Source organism: Argiope bruennichi, chromosome 1 (assembly GCF_947563725.1).
Source record: "Argiope bruennichi chromosome 1, qqArgBrue1.1, whole genome shotgun sequence".
NCBI lineage: Eukaryota > Metazoa > Arthropoda > Arachnida > Araneae > Araneidae > Argiope > Argiope bruennichi.
Window position 1 is genome coordinate 108,679,912 of NC_079151.1, and position 20,670 is coordinate 108,700,581.

At 27.7% G+C, this 20,670-nt stretch overlaps 1 protein-coding gene across 2 annotated transcripts in view; it reads right to left on the minus strand.

Annotated features, from left to right (window-relative positions):
• LOC129967647 (integumentary mucin C.1-like) overlaps positions 1 to 18,871 on the minus strand; it is a 33,140-nt gene extending 14,269 nt beyond the window's left edge. Inside the window, exons 1-8 of one of the 2 annotated variants that reach the window (XM_056081901.1) lie at positions 18,823 to 18,871; positions 13,700 to 13,756; positions 12,468 to 12,575; positions 8,534 to 8,584; positions 5,368 to 5,424; positions 2,670 to 2,717; positions 2,336 to 2,362; positions 2,083 to 2,109 (exon numbers count right to left, since the gene is read on the minus strand). In XM_056081901.1, coding sequence (XP_055937876.1) covers positions 2,083 to 2,109; positions 2,336 to 2,362; positions 2,670 to 2,717; positions 5,368 to 5,424; positions 8,534 to 8,584; positions 12,468 to 12,575; positions 13,700 to 13,751 — 370 coding nt within the window. In that variant the 5' untranslated portion in view covers positions 13,752 to 13,756; positions 18,823 to 18,871. The remainder of the gene's footprint in view (positions 1 to 2,082; positions 2,110 to 2,335; positions 2,363 to 2,669; positions 2,718 to 5,367; positions 5,425 to 8,533; positions 8,585 to 12,467; positions 12,576 to 13,699; positions 13,757 to 18,822) is intronic. The other variant, XM_056081902.1, reaches the window with a different exon arrangement.
• Positions 18,872 to 20,670: the final 1,799 nt, after the last annotated feature.

The following is a 20,670-nucleotide window of genomic DNA, read 5'->3' on the forward strand; positions in this document are numbered from 1 at the left end:
AAGATTGCCAATGAAGGTAGTTTCATAATTTTTTATTTTTCTCCGTAAATCTTTAGCTTCATTTGGTCATATTTATATTTTCCTCTGTAAATCCGTGACTTCTATTTGACCATTTTTCTACGTTTTTTTTCATAAATCCATTTCTTCCATTTGATCATTCTTCTATATTTCCCCATGAATCTATGCATTCTGTGCTTTATTCCAACCAAGCAAAGAAATTTAATATTGATATATCACTTTATTATTTTTATAAAAATAAGTTTCATATTGTATTTGAAATGTAAAAAATAAAAAGGATAACTTTTCAAACTTTTCTCAAAAATTAAAAAGTTTAAAAAATGTTAAATAATCAAAACACACAAGTTAAAACAGAATAAGATTTAAGCAGAAAAAAATCTAAATTTTAAAAGAATAACAACATGCATGCATTCACTACTCGCCTATTTGTCTCAAGATAGGTTTATGAAATTGTTTGTCATTCATATAAGAACGACAAAAGTTTTGAAATTGAAAATGAAATTGATATCTTGTCAAGTTCAACAATTCCTAATATTTTTAGTCTAATTATTGCACTCTGAAAACAAGAAAAACCTCAAATTTTCAAATCTATAAAAAAGTTAGTGGACTTATGCAGCTGGAGCACTGCCGTCACATCTTCTTAGCTTTCTGTTTAAAGATTGCGTCCCTTTCTTTATTAAAAATTTTGTTAAACCATTAAAAGGCCAATCCTCCCTAATTATTCTGAACCATTATGGCAAAGCAATGCTTCTATCTGAGATTCTTGGAGAATGGATGATCTAAGGTTGTTTATCCAATAGAAGAGACCACATGTTCACTTGAACTTGAGTCCTTGATTCATAGATTTTGCTATATATGTTTGATCAAATGTTATATTTAAAAATTACTACCAGAATATCTTGTAATAAACTCTTCAGGTTTTCAGGCAATAATTCTTCAGGTTTCTTCATAAGTTTTCCCTACGAACTCATAATCTAAAATTCAATAATACTTTTACCACAGAGAATTCAATAATACTTTAACACTTCTTCTTTCTCTGTGACTTTAACAAAGGTCATTAGAAAAACAACAACATAGGGATGTTTATTTTGACAGCCTAAAACTTTCATAGAGGCAATTGTTACAGACCAGTGCTACAATACACTACTTCAGCATACTGTAGTACTCTTTATAGTAGCTCTTTTAGTACTACAGTAGTACTTTAGTACTTTATAGTACCTTTACTCTTACATATATTTAAAAGTATTATTCTATCTTTAAAATGATATTCTGAAGTAATTCTCTATAAATGATCACTACTGTAAAATACATTACATTATTGAAACTTCGCAACAAATTCTGTTATAAGATGTTTTTCTGAAAACTTATACAACTTGGAAGAGCTCGCTTCCATTTTCATTTACTCTCTACGGAGAATTAAAAATTGCACACCGGATTCTTTTGTACAAGATTTGTCCATTTTATTTCGATTGTGAGGCCATTGTAACAATTGCTTCAACAGGACAGTTAAAAACCCTTTTCGTAGGCATTTTATAGAACATAAAATTTACAGTGTCATCTCTTGGTAGTATTTGAAAATAATTTTGAAACTTCTGGTCTCCTTCTTTTAATAATCCATATTTCCGAGGTATTTGATTTTAAAATTAGGTCTCTTTTGTGAGACATAGAGCATATAGTATTATCTAATGAAATGTTTACATAATATCACTTGTGACAGTCTTAGAATCTCATTTTTTTAACATAAAATACTAACAGCTGTAACAATCTCAAAAAAAGAGAAGATTTTATCTTATCTACTCTTTCAATGCAATTAGGCATGTTTTCGTTCCACACAAGCACTCCAAAATACTACAATGTTATAATTTATTGTCTACGTTTAAAAAATATATATACTTAAAATATTTTTGGAAATAAAAACAATATTTTAATTTATTCAAAATTTTTAATTCGTTATGGAACATTTTTTTAGTTCCTTACAATACGCTCATTCAGAGAAAGTGTTAAGTTATTTCACTTTCAGAACCAATACATATTTATATACCAGACAGATTAATTGAAACTAACCGGTTGTCGTCGTTGTAGTTGGAAGATCTGAAATAAATAGGGAAATTTTGAAAAAAAGAGCAGAATTAAAAATTTTTGATTATGAAAATGAACAGCAAAAATATTGAATTTCATTAACAACTGGAGTATGCAATAATTCGTTATGGAACATTTTTTAGTTCTTTACAATACGCTCATTCAGTGAAAGTGTTAAGTTATTTCACTTTCAGAAGCAATACATATTTATATAACAGACAGATTAATTGAAACTTACCAGTTGTCGTCGTTGTAGTTGGAAGATCTGAAATAAATAGGGACATTTTGAAAAAAAGAGCAGAATTAAAAATTTATGATTATGAAAATGAACAGCAAAAATATTGAATTTCATTAACAACTGGAGTATGCAATAATTCGTTATGGAACATTTTTTAGTTCCTTACAATATAATACATATTAGTACAATAATTTTCACACACAAACCAATATATCCAGATTCAACTAGGAAGAAAAAATGTAACAGAAACATAAATACTGAAAAAAAAAATACAGTGAACAAGTATAAAACTAAAATGTTTCATTAGAACATAATGAACTGAATCACTACTTACTTATTGTTGAGTCTTGACAATACTTTGCTAATTTATTGGAGAGAGATTCTGTAGAAAAATATAACTTTGTTATTGTTTTTATAATATTACACTCTTAATTTAAAAAAGGGAAAAAAACAAAGAACAGAATAAAAGCTTTTTATTTACTAAATATAAAAAGAGAAGATAAAGGATGGACAGCTATGATATTTTTTGGTATTATTCATATCACAAAAAAAAGATAAGATTTAAAGTCAATAAAGTCTACAAAACACTGTAAATTTCAAAATTTTCTTAAAAATATCTATGTACATTAAAAAAGACGACAAATTTTTCAATAGCAACTGTCTTTTTGTCATCAAATTTTGAAATTCAATAAAAATTTAAAATCAATGCCAAATGTAAATGCTATGGATGGTATTTATTTTCAAAATATTTGCAAGTTAAATTTTGAATACTTAATCTAAAATGGAAGCATTATAAATTATGAGAAAATAAATTATTCATATCTTGACAAATAAAACATTTATTAACCTGAAATATTATTTATATAAAGATAAGAAGCAATACTTTGTCACCCACCCACTACTTTTAAATTCAAAATAATTTTTAGTATATGATATAATTTTCCAAAACTGATCCATGCTATGTTTTGGAAAAGTAGCAGGGTTTAATCTGAAGAAAATTCGTTGGAAACATATTATGAAAAAATTTAAATTATGGAAGTATTTTCGAATTTCGCATTTTGAAAGAAAACGCATTTTTTTTTTTTTACATAAATCATTTTGCATTATATTTCACACATTTAAATTAAATAAGTTTTTACATTGTATGAAAAGTATGTTCACACTGCAAAGTAGTAACCTCCGATCATTTTACCAATTACACAAAAAAGAAATAATAACTTTCCTAATTTTAATTCGAAAGGCCAATTTTATAAATTTTCACCTTATGCTTATCATTTATATATATAATAATAATAAGTATTATAGATATAAAAAAAATTTGTAAATACTTAAATTCGTTTTTTTATCGCAATAATGATATAAATTTTAAACGTTATTTATTTGTTTCAAAATAGCAACTTTATCTTCTTCAGTTGTATACCATATCATCTATCGCATACCAAGCATACAATTACTAAAGGCGATCTTTTATAAAATCTAAAATATTAAAGAACTTGTACATTCAGCTAAAGTCAAATTTGGTGATAACATTCTCAAAAAAACTGTTTTACCTAATTTTGAAATTAAAGGAAAATTTCATTCTCTTTTCACCTGTTAATTTTTCATTTATAATTAAAATTTGCGAATACTGGTTTTTCGTATTGTAGCATTTCCAAAATTTCAAAAGCTTTTAGTCTACCACTTTTATTTTAAAACTAGAATTTCCATAAAAATCCTAATGCACATATTTCAGGATCTTCTTTAGTTTGACTAATCCTTAGCACATGCATTTGAAAAGAATGTCTAGATGAAATTCCACAACTAAGTTTCAAATTTATTTGAATATTGATCTTTTGCTCGATTTACAGTAAAAATTAATTTAGTAATTTGCTTTTCTTAACATAAAAGCGAATTAATTGCTTATATATATTCAATACCATATGAATAATATTTTATGAATAATCTATATTATATTTTGACTCACTTTATAAAATCTCTTTGTCGTTTTGAATCTATTTCTAATTGTCTTTCAAAATGTTTTTGCATCTAATTTTCGAATTGATAAATAAGATGTAAGATGATGTCAATAATTAGTTCAGGCAGCCATACGCCGATAACTATAGTCGTATGTTATTTGGGTGTAATGATACAATTTTGTATTGTTCGATGGCATGATTCATAGAATCTTTTAGAAATAAAGATAGAATTTTACGTGCCTATCTAGAAAAAAAACCTATGATACAATTAAAAGAAGTCAATGACAAAGATATGAAACAACATTGATTTAATTCTAGGACATTTTGCATTTATAAATAACAAAGAAAGAATTTGCAGAATAGTCTTGTTTTTGATTTTCAAAACTGTTTCGTCACGTTACAGACAAGTGCTTTAAAATGTGAACCCAAAGTACACCTATCATCGACCTTCAGTTCTTTATCACCCTTTCATATACGATATGCATTTAGATTTTAATATAATCTGACACTAAACTTTTCTATAATCTTATTATCACAAGTATCTTTTACAGTTTTTCGAAGGTCTTGGGATGTTATTGGAATGCTCTTATGTATCTGATCCTAAAATTAAAATTCGTAGAAAGCTGACAATCGTGGAAGTTGATTTATGACACTGCCACAATAGTTGTTTGTTGCTATTAAATAAACGAAGTACTTTTTTTTTTTACAGAATTAAACTTTTTTTGCCGTTTATATTTATAAAAATTTTATAGTTACGATTTTTTATTTTATTAATTAGTTATTAATTTGTATTTTACATACTTTTCTTAAATTTAGGCATATTAGGTTTTGAATTGCATATCGAAAAAAAAATTCCCATCAATTGCATTCGTATCTGCATTGATTTTTTTTTCCTTCGAATTTTAATATTCTGCAGTGAATTGGTAGATTTTCAAAATCTACTTTTGAGAATTTTGACATTGTTTATATATTTGCATTCTATCCTTCTAACTTTCATATGGGTGAACAAAAAATATTAAATATTCTTATTTTTCAATAGTTTGATTAACATGAGAGTTATTTACTATTCATACTTACTCAAACCTCTTGTTGTTGTTTTACATGTTATCTTAGCTTCTTTTACCACTGCAACAACTGCGAAATAACAAAAAAATGTAAATGAATATATATAATTGAATGATACGGATAATTTTTTTAATATCCTGAAAGCGCTTTTATATCATGTCAATTTTATATTCAGAAATTTCTTTCGCAATTTTATATAAACATATTATTAAAAAAAACATATAATGGTGGGCATCGATAAATATATTCAATATAAGAGAAAAGATAACATGGTGAATTAACAGCTGATGTTTTCAATCCAAATTGCATTTTATTTAGAAAAAATCGCGACATTAAATTGAATCCTATATAATTTTAACTTAGAAAGATATGAATATTTTAAATTCAGCATAGAAATATATTTTATCTGAGGGGACAGTAGTTTTCCTGTGGGTCAGGACAATCGGCAGATATTTGGCAATAATGGGTATATTTCAATCATCCATAAACAAAATGGGCAGCACTTCGGCATTGTTTTTCTCTGTAATAAAATTTTATTTCTGTGATGAATTTGAGACATTAATCGTGGGCTTTTTTTTCTGTAATATATCTATCTCCTTGTCTCAATGTTACAATTTGTGCTATTAATATATTATTTGTACGATAATTAAAATTTTAATCACTGTAAAAGTGAATATAATTTCACATCGAGCTACTGTAATTTTATATTATAAATTTGTAAACTCCAAACATTCATATATGATAATAATATATAAATCTTCTAAAATATTATAAATGGGAAATGTGAATTGTGATTATAAATGTGAAAACTACTCTCACGGCCATCAAGCAATCAGTAGTCGAAATAATGTTCAGTCGCGGAAAAAGAAAAGGAGCCTCTTAACTTTATTCTTATATCGCATATAGTACAATCAATTAAGAGATGTCTTTCGAAAGATATTAACGTGTTCTTAAACATGTTTTATGTAAATAATTTCCTTAAAAGGTTGTATGTATAATTTAATAAGAACACACTTCGCAATTTCCAATTGCAACACCATTTTTTTCATCAAATTTCAAAAATTACATTAGAAGTTCTTCTTGGTAACCAAATTTCATTTGCCTTTATTTGTTTGTTTCGAAATTATGAGCTAACAAAACTGTGTCCTTTTATTGTTAAAACATTTTTTTTTAATTTTTATTCAAATCTTTAAAATGAATATATTTATTGACGTTAACTTTTTCTTATAAAAATAGAAAATTTTCTACACATTTTCCAACATATTTATAATGAAAAAATAGCTTTTAATATACTAAAAAGTTTAAAAACTTTCAAAGGGCAACACACTTAAATGTGGGCACAAATCAAACAACATCTTGTAGGAACATACAAATTTCGTATGTCCTCATTTCTGTGGAGATTTTTTCCTTACATTAAGTTTTTTTTCATTTGTTCCTCAAACGATACACTTAGGGGAGCATTCAAAAATGTTAAAATGTCGGTAGCATTTTATTTGACAATCAGATGCAACTACTTATGCATTTCGTGAATCAAATATCATTTTCCAAGTTGTTGTAATGTACTAAAAAAATCAGGAGCCAAAAAAAAAGGAATCAAAGTAAAAAAAAAATACTTCCCTTTGTCATAATTTTTCATTAACAGTCGCTGCTTTTAAATATTGAAGATAGGGTACATCCTTGTGGCAGATTAAAATTTTTACTCGTTGGCTCATATAATGTCATATAATCATTTCATGTCTATTTATGGTAATAGAAATAGTAAGTACTAATAAAAAAATCAGGAATAAAGACAAAAAAGAATAAAAATCAATTTATTTTCTTTCTTTTCTATAGATAAGCTATTGATTATATCTGAAAAATTAATATTTCTTTTAATTTATAAAAATATATTGAATTTTATTACTATTGCTTATGCAACAAAACTTTCCTTTTTGATGCTTTCATTGTAATGGAGACTCAGGTGTAATTTAACCAAAACTTTCAATGATCTTGAATATTTTTTGAGGAGACGAATCAAATTTTTCCCAGAAATTTTCACGGCAAATAGCTTATCATGTATGAAGTAGCATACAATTTTATAATGTAGATTGAGAAAGTAAAGATGCTTTTATAGTTTCAGAAAAGTAAACCAAAAATTACTATTGATGTCGTCCAGAGAATATATAAACCTTACACTTCTAAATACGGAAACTCCTTAACAGAAAACGTCAAATATTTCCTGATATAATCTTAGTATATTAGCCAAAATGTATTTTTATGTTAATTTTTCATACCGAATATAATCATGACATCACAACAGGGTATTGACATAGGAAATTTCAAACTTTATAAAAGGTAAATATGTAGACAATCTCCTACAAACATTAGGGTGCATCATCTTTTAGCATATGTTATTAGCTTTAATTTATTGGTATTTTGAGTTTTCATATAACATGATCGGCCGCAAAATAAAACAAAGCGCCTTCCTTTTTCTCTCCAATATACACCTTCCAGAGTTTAGGGGATTGAGATGCGCGAGGATAGAACCTGTGACTTGTGGTTCGCAGTCCAGTAACATAACCGGGATACAAAAGCATATGCTCGTGTAGCGTAAATGTTAACTGGCTTATATGCTATTCACCATTGACTCTCCCTCCAGTGAGTCGAACGATATGGCTGTTGAGTGGTGATGTATTTAGCTTTTGTCTAATGGGCCTGTACCCAGATGAGTAGCGCCAAGCGTTATGGCGAGAGTTTTGGGTCGCTGCGTCAAGTGAGTCTGACGACTTTGATTGCGTGTATATGGCGCCACAACAGCTGTACGAAGGTTGAAGGTTCATCATCCGAGGTCACCAATATCGTGAATTGAGATGCGTGAGGATAGAACCTGCTACCTTGTGGTTCGCAGTTCAGTAACATAACCAGGATACAAAAGTATTTGCTCGTGTAGCGTAGTTGTTAACTGGCTTATATGCTATTCACCACAAGAGCGTTAATAAGGATATTAGCCGAATTGTCTTTTTTAGATTAAGATTAGAGCAAATTTTAAGATTTGGAGTAGTAAAAGGGATACGAATAAAAAAATGCTTGAGAATCTTGATTTTAACCATCCAAATTTTCTCATAGGAATATTTTTACAATACTTTTTTTTTACCAAACTATAGTCAATGACATTAAATTGTGTTTATAAAATACTTACTATTTCCTGGCAGGTCTGCACAAGCTGACTGAACTTGATCAGCTGTGTTATCTAAATTCGAAAGAAAAAAAATACACAGAAAAGTTAAGATATTTGTGTCAAAATTAAATATTTTTTATGAAGATTTTTTTAGATTAACAGCAACTATATCAGATAATTTTTAATACCTGTCCTTTCTGAAAATCATAGATTTAATTACGTTATGCGAAATTCCAAACTAATGTTGTCATAATACATTCCTTCCCCAAACTGAAGACTGATAAATTTGCTTATTGTTGCTAATCAAAGGTATCTAACAAAATTAAACAACTGAAAGTAATAAAAGCTACTCTATGAAGGTTGTATATCCGAAATATAAAGCAAAATTATCTTTTTTTAATTAACGTTGTGAATTCGTTTCAAATTAAACCTATGTATATCAAAATCAATAGTTTTTTGTTTTTCATTTTTGTTTATCGTATTTTTCTCAATCTATTATCCTTGTTGAATTTACAAAACGTGTCTTTATTGTTTCTATTTTTGTATTTAAATTTTTGCAACCAAAGCTTAAGCAACCATAATCAGATTTTCATAAACTCCATTTGATTGCAAACAAGTATCCCAAAGTCATAAGTATATTTCATGGTTTTTGAAAGTCAAAGAGTATTTTAAGATCATAGAATGCGGTCTTATTATCTCACAATAAATCTAAAATAAAAAAAATTGAAATCTGTTATCGCAAAATTTGACGTTATCATGTGAGAATATTATATTTTAGATCAAGTGGTATCAATGAAACGGAAATCCGATTGGAATACATGAATGAATTGAATTAATTTAATACATATTAAAAGTGTATAATAAAAAATCGGGTGTGAAAGTCCTGTAACTGAGCTAATGATTTATAAAAACACGCAACTGAATATTTTGATCGATGACTCTATATTTTTGAAAAAAATTATTTCAAATAGTGTATCAAATTGAATTGAAAATATTATTAAAATTCAGTAGAAACTATACAGATATGAAATTCATATCATTGAAACGATAATTTTTTTGAGTTTTTAAATAGTACAAAGACAGTTATTGTTTTGGAAGATATGAATATCAATTTAATTCAGGGCATAACAATTACAATTAGACTTAAGGTTAATATATGGAGTGGTGGCCAAAATTGTGGACACTTTTGAAAATCATTATGTTTTCTAACTTTGTATGCTTATAGAAAATGTTACATTTCACAAAATGTTAAACTCTTACATATCATTTTAAAGAGAATTAAATGCTGATTGAAATACTCAAAACAAAATTCAAATATTTGCAATACAAAAAAAGTTATTCTTACTTTAATCTGAATAACAAACACAGTGATGAAGTGGATTGTCATTTCTAACTTCCCTGACAAAACACTGTTCTTGTTCTGGGAACCAATCAAATGTTATTAACTGCTAGCAGAAGTTGACATCATGTTTAAAGTTGGAACAAGTCATTATTGTACTTTTTCTGTAGAATTATGACTGTTTTTTATGTAATTAAATTGCAAGTTAGAAGTTTTGTTAAACTTTTTAATATGTAGTTGGAATTTTTGTAAATATTTCTAATATTGAATCAAGAATCAATGACATCAAATAAAATAATATATTGGGCTTCTAGAAAGAGAACTAAGATTATTGTGACACATGATTGTGCTCTTTCCTATGCTGAAATTGCAAGATAAGTGGGTGGTTCAGTGACCACATCTGGAATCCGAAAATTGTGTTTACGATATCAGGAGACAAATTCTATAAAAAACAAAGCAGGAAATGGCTGAAAAAGATGTACCAAATCTGTTGATGACAGAAAAATAAGAAGACTATGTCTCCAAGATAGAAGAATGTCATCATCGGTCATCAAAATTCAATGGAATGATGCTGGCATTTATGTCAGTTCAAGAACAATCAGGAGTAAATTATTAGATGTTGAACTAAGAGGTAGAATTGAAAGAAAAAAATCCTTATCTCAATTTAAGCAGAGTATAAAAATATTACAGTGGGTAAAGGAACGTATTAATTGGACAGATAATCATTGGTCACAAGTTATACGGAATGATGACGCAAACATATTGTTATTCGATAGTGATGGCGAAAATAGATAAGACATAGAATAGGCTAAGAACTACATCCTGAGTGCATTCATGCAACTATGAAGAATTCAGTTAGTGTTATGATTTGGTCATGCATGTCAGCAGACAATATTAGCCTCTTTCATATTATCTATGGGACATTAAATGCAAGAAAATGTATTGACACTATTCTAGAGTCAAAATTTACATCTGCCATCAGTGTCTATTTCTCAATAACGCATCATTTATTTTTCAGCAGGATTCAGCTTCTTGCTACACAACGAAAATATCGAAAGAGTGCTTTAGTACAAAGAACATTGAATTGTTATCTTGGCCAAGAAACAATCCTAAATTCAAAATTATTGAGAACTTATGGCACCATTTGAAAACGCTTGTACATATGAAGCGTTCGTCAAATAAAAGAGAGTTAATTGAGGCTATAATTGTTTCCTGGTATCATGCAATAACTAAGGAAGAGTTTAAAACTCATCAGCTCAATGAAACATTGTGTGAAGCTGTAATAAAAAAATAAAGACTACCCTACGAAATACTGATAACTCATTGCAGTCATCAGCATCTAATGTATCTCGATAGTTATTGCTACTTAACTTTTTCTGTATTGCAAATATTTGAATTTTGCTTTTTGTATTGAAATTATCATTAAATTCTCTTTAAAATGATATATAAGAGTTTGCATTTTGAGAAACGTTACATTTTCTATAAACATACAAAGTTAGAAAACATAAAAATTTCCGAAAGTGTCCACAATTTTGGCCACCACTGTATGTACAGTCTCCAAAGTTGAAATAATTGGAGCGATTTCTCACCAAATATAATCGTAACAATTTTTTATTGCAACCTATAAAAAAAATTTAACATTTCTGGTATTTATCCACAATGGTATTGTTTAGGGGAGTTTTTGGAGATTGGCACAATTTGGGCTTGCTGTCGAGACAGGAGAATCGGGTAAATGCATAGCCTTCTACAAATCTCTCGACGGTCATGGCACACGGCGGACATTCGCGCCAAGTTGTAACATTTTGTTAACGATAAGTCCCCAAATGTGACAACTTTCTTTATCATTTTAATAACTCTAAAAGCGAAAAATTAATGCCTCAAAAAACGATAAATCGTCAATTCTTTTCTGGTGCATTTTGAAGCTTCAAAACCTCCAAACAAAAGCAACAAAATGATCTCACATGATAAAAAGTTACAAAAATCAGAATTAGTTTTTTTAATTATTAGAAATGAAAAGCGATTATTATTATAAACCTATTACATAAAAACATATAATCATTTCATATTTCGTCATGAGAATTAAAACCCCATATTTAAATTTTTAAATAAGGTTCATGTTTTTTGATGGGGGTTAAATTCTTATAATTGATATCAATTTCCCGTTCATCTCCAGTTTACATTTTTTAATGAATCCAGATTATTACAAACGAAGGAATTTTACACTAATGATTATTTCTTCAATTTTAAAAGACTATCACATCGAATATTTAGTTTCAAATGGTAATCTATAGGAAAATTCCAAATTTATTGACTATTTCACATAAAGTTATGAAATAATACCATTATTTTGCGTCAGAAACCAATTTTGAAATAATTTATCTTGTTTTTGTTTTGGAAAATAATCGAAATTCCTGCTTTTTAATGCTTAATAATTCCTGCTTTTTAACATGATTAATAAGTAGCTGTTCGTTTGTTTAATTTATATATTAGGCTTATTATAACTCATCAGTTCAATTTTCAAAACTCTAATATTCCCTAATTGGTGTTTCTAAACCATAAAATAGTTTAGGATACTTATAATTTGTGTATTACTTAAAATGTAAGAATTCTACATACCTGTAATAGTCTTGACTCTACACAATATGCTGTCTACAGTTGGTTTTAAAGAGCCGCCAAATCCTAGAAATCCCCCTTTAGAGCGGCCGATTTCAAGTCTACTTGACTCTGTTTATCAAAAAATAATAATAATAATAACACTTAAGATTTTATTTTAAAATTTGTTATTGATCATGGAATAATTTTATATGCTTATTTAATCTGCAAAATAAAATTATTTTCCATTAGATAACGAATTATCCGAAATAAGGTGATAAATAGTTAGTTATATTTCATATTTGATAAGCTGATCTAGCTAGGAATGATTAAAAAATATAATTCGATCTGATAGTAAATATAATAAATCAAGCCTTGCAACATATTTAATCAATAATTTCATTTTGCTTTTGATACTTCAGAAAAGAAATGGATTTTCAAAAAAAAAATATACGAATTTTTAACAATAAGGAAACATAAGAACTTTTATAAGAAACATTTAAGAAATGTGTCACTTTATTTCACTCTATATCTAAGTTTGCAATATCGATTTGATTCCTTCCTTTTCGCAGTGACAGAATCATATATTATTGTTGTTCCCCGGCAATATATCTAATTGCAAAGGAGATCTTCTAAATCGTTCCTTTCTTGTAAAAAAAATACAAAACAAGAAAATTCAGTAATATTCTGTTCTGATAGTAACTTAATGTTTGATTATACGTTAAGTTATAATTTATTCAAAAATTGTTTAAAGAAATTTTAAATTCTTTAAATACTTTACACAATGTATATTAAATCAATTTTTCATATACATCTAAATTTATTCTCCAAAATTTTCGAATACTTTATAAACGGTGGTTGAACTAGGTGGTCAAAAATGTTTCATAAAGCATTAAAATTTCAAACTTTATTTATGATTTAAACCAAAACAATAATTTAATAATTTTTTTATTCTCTAGTCCTTATTATATTTTTCAAGAAAAATGCTCGTAAAATTTGCTTAGAGGATGGGACACATATAAACAAAAATTAAGAATGTCTCAAACAATTTTCACGCCTATTCAACATTTTCAAAAGATATATCAGAATTATTTTGCGCATTGATTAAACTGTCTTGAATCGGTTGTAAAACTAGCTTGAAATAAATTAAATATGAAAATGCTTCTCACCAATAATGGTAATATGCCTCTATTATAAACTCTTATGCATTCTGTACATTTCATATTTAAAAATAAATATTCCTTGTTTTAACTCACGTGAATTCGTCCATAGAACAAAAAAGATGAGTAAAATGCCGAGGACCCTCATTTTTCCTAAAATAAAGATCGGAATTGTGAGTAAGTATCAATATAGGGAACTTCCAATGTACTATTACAAAATTCACAGTATACTCATATAAAAACACTAATGTCAAGGGCTTCTTTCTATTTCACCTCAAGATCAGTCAAATATCCGCTAAGAACTGTTAAATTAAAAACTAAGTTAGAGAACTAACTAGAGAAATAAATAAGCTAATAAAACTAAGCTAGAGAAACTAAGTGAAATTAATGATTGTAACTTCAGTACTAGTCACCGATAGTCTGAAATTAATTTATAACTTCATTATTGGAGCAAAGATTATTAAATCAATTATTTAGAAATTATGGAAATAACAGAATAAATTATTTATACAAAACCAATCGAAATTTTAAAAACACAATACCATTTAGACTGTATTTTCTTTAATGAGAAACTCAATAACTGTTGTATTTGTGTATCCCAAATTATGTAGGGTCAGAAAGAAATATTGTGAACACGAAATAATTAGGGATTATAAGCAGAGAAAGCACCGGTGGGGCCTTAGTGATACACACGTGATTTGCATAAACTGTTCTGCAGGAAGAGAAAATCCTTTACTCGCTCTTTCCAGAACTGCATTCTAAAATTTGTATAACTTATTTGCAATCGTCTTCAAAAAAGTGAAAGATAATCTTTGTTATCATTACTTATTCGCTACATTAGTTGTATATAATATAAGTTATATGCATTCCTTGGCTCTATAAAACATAATGGTTTTGAGTAAAATGCAGTTTTCCCAAAACTGCATTTTTCCTCAGGAAAACAGATAAACGTTTTCAAACATACATCTTGAATTTCATTTAAAAGCCAATGATAAAAACGTATTTCCTTTCTTAGAATACAAAGGAAATATTTTTAATGTTCTTTTAAATTACATAAATCATACACATGTATAAAGTCTATATCTATATTTATAATAAAGCTCAGTGTGTGGGGGGGGCGTGTGTGTGTGTGTGTGTGTGTGTGTGTGTGTGTGTGTGTGTGTGTGGTGTGTTGGCGCTCTATAGGCCAGACCGTTCTATCTACAGCTACCAAATTTGGCACGCATATACCTTGGAGGCCGGAAATGTGCAACTCGGAGCGATTTTTTTTAGATTTTTAATTAATTAAAAATTAAGCGAAATTTTGATATTTTTATGCTATAACTTCCGAAAATATTACAGCACAAAATTTATTTTTACATCATATTGAAGTTCAAAAAATAACCTATTCGCAATCATAATAATGTTTTAACCAACAAATTAAATTTTTATTTTTAATTAATTTTTAAAAAATAATTTAATCATATTTTTTAACAATTTATTTCGCACAAAATAAAAATAAAATTTAAGCTGCACGAACACGTTGCACGTTAATGGGGAAAAAATAACGCATCAACGCATTGTCATCATATTGACAAAAGTTCAAATTAAAAAAAATAAATCAATTATTATTGCAAATTAAAAATGTAATTTTCATTAAATGTAAATGCAAATTAAAAATATAATTTAACTTATACTGTATCTTCATACACAGACTCGTTAAAACATATTATTGCACACAATCATGACTTTGCACTGCTCATTGGCGATGGTATTATCCTGCATTCTCGTCCAGAACCTACGTCTAATGTGTAATCATGGTAGTTAGGTTTTCTGATTATGTATTAATATATTCGTATTTACCTTGCAACCATCGGGGATGAATGTTTTGAAAAATGTCCATTTCAAGACATCGACTTTCACTCCTATTGAAATCTACTAAGCATTATCAGACGTTCTTGAACACTGGTTGGACTTTATAGATCAGTTTTTTAAATATGGGCAGTACTGATCAAAAGTTTTTATGCTTGAAAACAATTCACTCCTATTGCTTTCTTTTTCAAAAATATTTAGAAATGAATGAAGGGAAAATACTTTATATTACAAATATTAAAAAAGAAATAGAATAATTTTTTCCAACATCTATTTATTATTATTTACGAATTAGATGCCAAAAAAATTCTTGATGGTCACTAGAAATTTCCTCTATTCGCATAAGATTAAACTTGTACTTATATAACTTTGAAGCGTAAGCTTGAGCATTTTATTCATTCATGAAATTTCATTTATTTCAAATAATTATTAAATTACTACGGATAAATTAAGGAAAAGAAAACAAGTAAATGGGAAATTGTTTTATAATTATTTAGTTGCTATAATTATAAAACAACCGTAAAAGAATTGAAGCCAGTATTTTGTCGCAGTGTTCCTGCATATCTAGTGTGCAAGGCTTCTCCATTGATAACAACTGTGTCAATGTTTCACCAAGACAAAGGAAAATCAAATGAATATCTTTCGCGGCTTACTGTCGTGACTATAGGATCAAATCTTTTCTTGATAAATTTACTTTCCGTGTCCTTCAGTGAGAAGGATGTATTCTAAACTATATTGAGTAGGATAATATTATTTTCTGCAGGTGTCTGATCGATAATTATGCAATGCTGGGATTGGTACCAAATGCATGCACATTGGATTCGACACATAAGTTTTTTTTCAAGATGAATTTGACCGATGAATTTGTTCGTAGCTTCAAAATTAACTCTTTTTGGGTTATTCTTCAATAAACTAGTACATCTGTATTTTTCAATATTTCAAAATGCTGTCTTAAATTTCTGTAACAAGTATATAATTAACTATCAAATATCTAACAAGTATATAATGTAATTTAAATCTTTTCCAGATCTAAAAGCAATGATTATTGCGTATTTTTCACAAGAAAGTCAAAGACAAGCACAATCTTAAATCATACAAACAAATAATCTTACAATCCATACCTGGCATACTACTACAGAAATATTCCTATTAATCCAGAAAGTCTTTCAACTGAAAATATGAATCATCCAACATTTTTGTCGTTAGTGTTTCAGAGAACAGTGACGAACTTCTACACATTAAAACGTTTTCATTACGAATTTAGAAATAGAATGCAGTTCTGATTTCTTTGGTAATTCTTAGCATTTAATATTCTACAATATTCAGAAATCAGAAATTGATTCACTTACTTATCTCTTGATTTCTTATTACTTGAAATGCTATGATGAAATTCTAATAAAGAGGTACAATTAAAAAAACATTAATTTAAAAAAAAAATCAGGTATTTCAAGCACCAGATTCGATACTTCATTCCATAAAAAATAGGAATATTCTTGGCAAAATATCTAAAAGAATTTGCATGGACTGTATTTTCATTGCTATTACTATACTAAATCACATTCCTTGATAGACCGCAGATCTTTCCAAGTCTATGGTGTATGGATGTACATTATGTACTACATTATGGAAATACAAAAATATGAAGTTGCTCCTTTTTGGTTTATTCTAAAAAAATCTATGAATAGAAAATAAGCGAAGAAAGGTATAAAATTATTTCAAGTAAAATTTAAAACTGGGGAAATGTTTGTACTATATACAAGTTTTAGAAATCGCAACTGCAAAGTTTTAATGATATGTCGTTTTAAATAATATTTTTCTTTTGATATACAGCCACTTAATTGATGGGGAAAAACAAGCATAAAACAATCATCTCAGCTTTTATTTACAAATATTACATATAAATCATTAGATAAATAAATGTAACCAAAGAAGAAAAGATACAAATATACAGATAAATTCATGAACGGCAGCATTGGTTAAATAATTTTTTAGAATAAAATTATGTATGAAAAGGAAGAAGAGGATTTTAACAATCAATCAAGCTCACAATAAAGCGAGATGAATAAATAAATACAATTGGAAGGAACCAGGAATTATTTAAACACGCATTTTTCTATAATACAGACTAGCAGAATACACTCAATATTTTCCCGACATAGTAAAAAAGTATTCCAAATAAAGCTGAAAAGAATGAATATTCGAATAGAATAAAGGAAAAATAGATGGAAAATTCATAAAATCCTGTAGCAGAGGATAATGATGAACTACTTCAAAATCATTATGCAAATTCTGGGAAAGACATTTATGACGAAACCAGATTTAAGTAAATAAGAAATGTTATCTGTAAATGTTCTTTTTTTCAGTTAGTATTTGGATAATGATGATAGATTCATGCTTTAGTATTTAAGCAGACACTCAATGGTTTGCAACTTTTTGTAAGAATATTTCGATTCCACGATATTTTATGAATTGCTAAATAGATATTTATTAGTGGAGTAGTGTAAAAGAATCTAAGGAAGGATGGTGAATTTGTGAACCTTCTTGGTCGTTTTCACAATTTACAAAATAGAATAAACTGGAGATTCACCAAATATATATTTGATAAGTTTAAGGAATAAGCATTCGGATTTAAATGGAATGTCTAAAGAGAAAAATTAAATTTCTTGGTAAAGTATAACAATCAAATAAAGTGTTCCGAAAAAAAAACCCGAAAAAATTGATTTAACATTTTTAAATGTAATAATGGATATAAATTGAATGGGACACACTAATAAAAATAAGGAAAACGAACTATCCATGAGAATTAACAAAGCAATATTGCAGAAAAAAAATAGGGGGAATCAGTAGCCTCATACATTACACTAGTAAATAATCATAGCTGGAATATTGTGTCAGGAAACATAAGTTCAGACTATAACATCACATTTCCAAACAGAGTTGGGAGATTCCTCACAAAGGGTGAGAATACTCTGTATGATGTTTAAAAGAATCACAATTCTCGAAGAGCACCTTCGTCTTCTACCTCTCTACTTGTAAATACAACAGAGAGCTAAAATTTATCCTGAGCTAAATTTATGCAGAAATTTTTCTTCTAAAGAATATGAAATTAAAAGCAATGGAATGCATACACACTGTCAAACTCTTAATTTTTGGCCGTAAGGAAATTTAACACAATCATACTTCTCACAGGAATGCAAAAACATTTAAAATCGAATGCTTTATTTTTTATAAATGTGATTCTTTAATATTTTAAAATGAATTTAGTCTATTTTTTACAGATTTTTTAAAATTCTAATTTATTATTAGTAGTACTATTTGAAGTAATTTAAAAGAATTAAGTTCCAATGAAACTAATAAACATGACTTACTTTTCTTACTTTTATCTGATACCTTCGTATGTTGCTAATTGAAGCCAAAATCTTCCCTTATTCGAAATAAAATCTCTTGCTTAATATATATATGAAGTTAGCTCTATAAATATAGTCACAGCTGTGTTCATTTTTTCCAGTAATGAATTCCAATGTGTGCATTTCAGTGGATTATTTCACATATTCTTCTTTTTAATGATAAAATCTTTAAGCACGTTGGAATAGAATTTATTTTCTGTTTTTTAAGAAAGAATTCTCAGAATTAAATCGCAGCAGATATATTTTAAATACTATATGTATATGTGTTTAATTACAACTTTTAAAGTTTGTCTAAAAGTATATTACTCAATGCATTATGAAATATGCATTAAGCAAATGTCATATGGCATAATTCCTATACGTAATCGGTTAAATATAGGAATAGTTTATGAAGTTTCAATTAATTTTGAAGGTGTGATAATAAGAAAATGTAAAATTCAACAACAGCAATAATCAAAAGACAGTTAAAAGAAAAGATGGCACTTCTCAACATATAATGTTTCCAAAGAAAATATCATTTCACACTAAATTAAGGCTAAACTATTCTGATTAACTATAGTTTAATATGACATGTCTAAATATTTGCCATTTGAAAATATTTGAGTAGTTTACTTACTAGCTAAAACCTATTGTTGAATATGCTACTCTAAGCGCATAATAAGGCTAAAGTCTTGTTTCAAAAGCTAGTTTCAAATTTTTTTCTGGTGTTATAAATTCTAAATCTGTAAAATTTGCAAAATGATTGAACCGCAAGGAAAATTGACTTTAAGATATGTTTAAAAAAATCGTATGAAATAATAAAAGCCCGTTATTTTCAAAAATGTGAAAAAATGAGAATAGAAAACTTTGTGAGAAAAATTTTTAGATTTATACAAAAAGAATTAAAACAGAGACTAAGTTGTAATTAAATTATGAACATTCAATTAGAATGGGGGAAACTGATTTTGGGTATTAACATGCCATATCCCCCTAATCAAGAAATTCTTATTTGTGCATATAGTGAAGCTATATCGTAATTGTTAAATCTGTGACAAGCTTTTTACTGGATAAACTTGGCTAATACTCAAATAGACGTTTCATTGAGTGGAATTTATTTGCTTTACAATGTTTCATTGAGTTTGATGCTTTGCACATAGACTGGGTTGGACATTATCTGGGTTATATTGTTGACAGAAACAGAAGAGCTAAAATTATTAATGACCCGATTTCGCAAACATTTTCATCCATTCCATTCCCAAGTATTACAGCGTCAAAAGAAATCCAGCTAAAGAGAATATGGCACTCCTTATTTGTAATATAATGGTACATTTTTTAGAATATTAGCAATCAATGGATGGATAAAACAGTGGTATGATGTCAAGAATTCAAAAAAATTTAATGACTTTGAATAAATGGTATGATTATCAGACAGAATGACAGATTTTTAGTAAACGAATGAACAATGACCGGGAATTCCTCAGTTAAAATAAAGAGCAATGACTGAATGTAGAATGAAAGGATAAATTTGCTAAAAACACAAGAAAATGAAGATGTTATATTAGAATAGAAAATGATTTTTATAGATTTCATGAGGATATTCAAAACGCAGCATTTAAAATTCGGTAACTTTCTAGATTTATTAAAGAATTTTAATGGATTTAAAAATTTTAATTCATATGATTTACATAGGAATGGGTGACATTTTACAATGAGTGTAAAAAGAAGTAAGAGAAAGTCCTCCATTTTCTAAGCGAAATACAAGTTGACTTAGCTTGCAATTAGTAACAACATGTGACAGGGAAGTAAAAATTTTAAAATAACAACGAATCA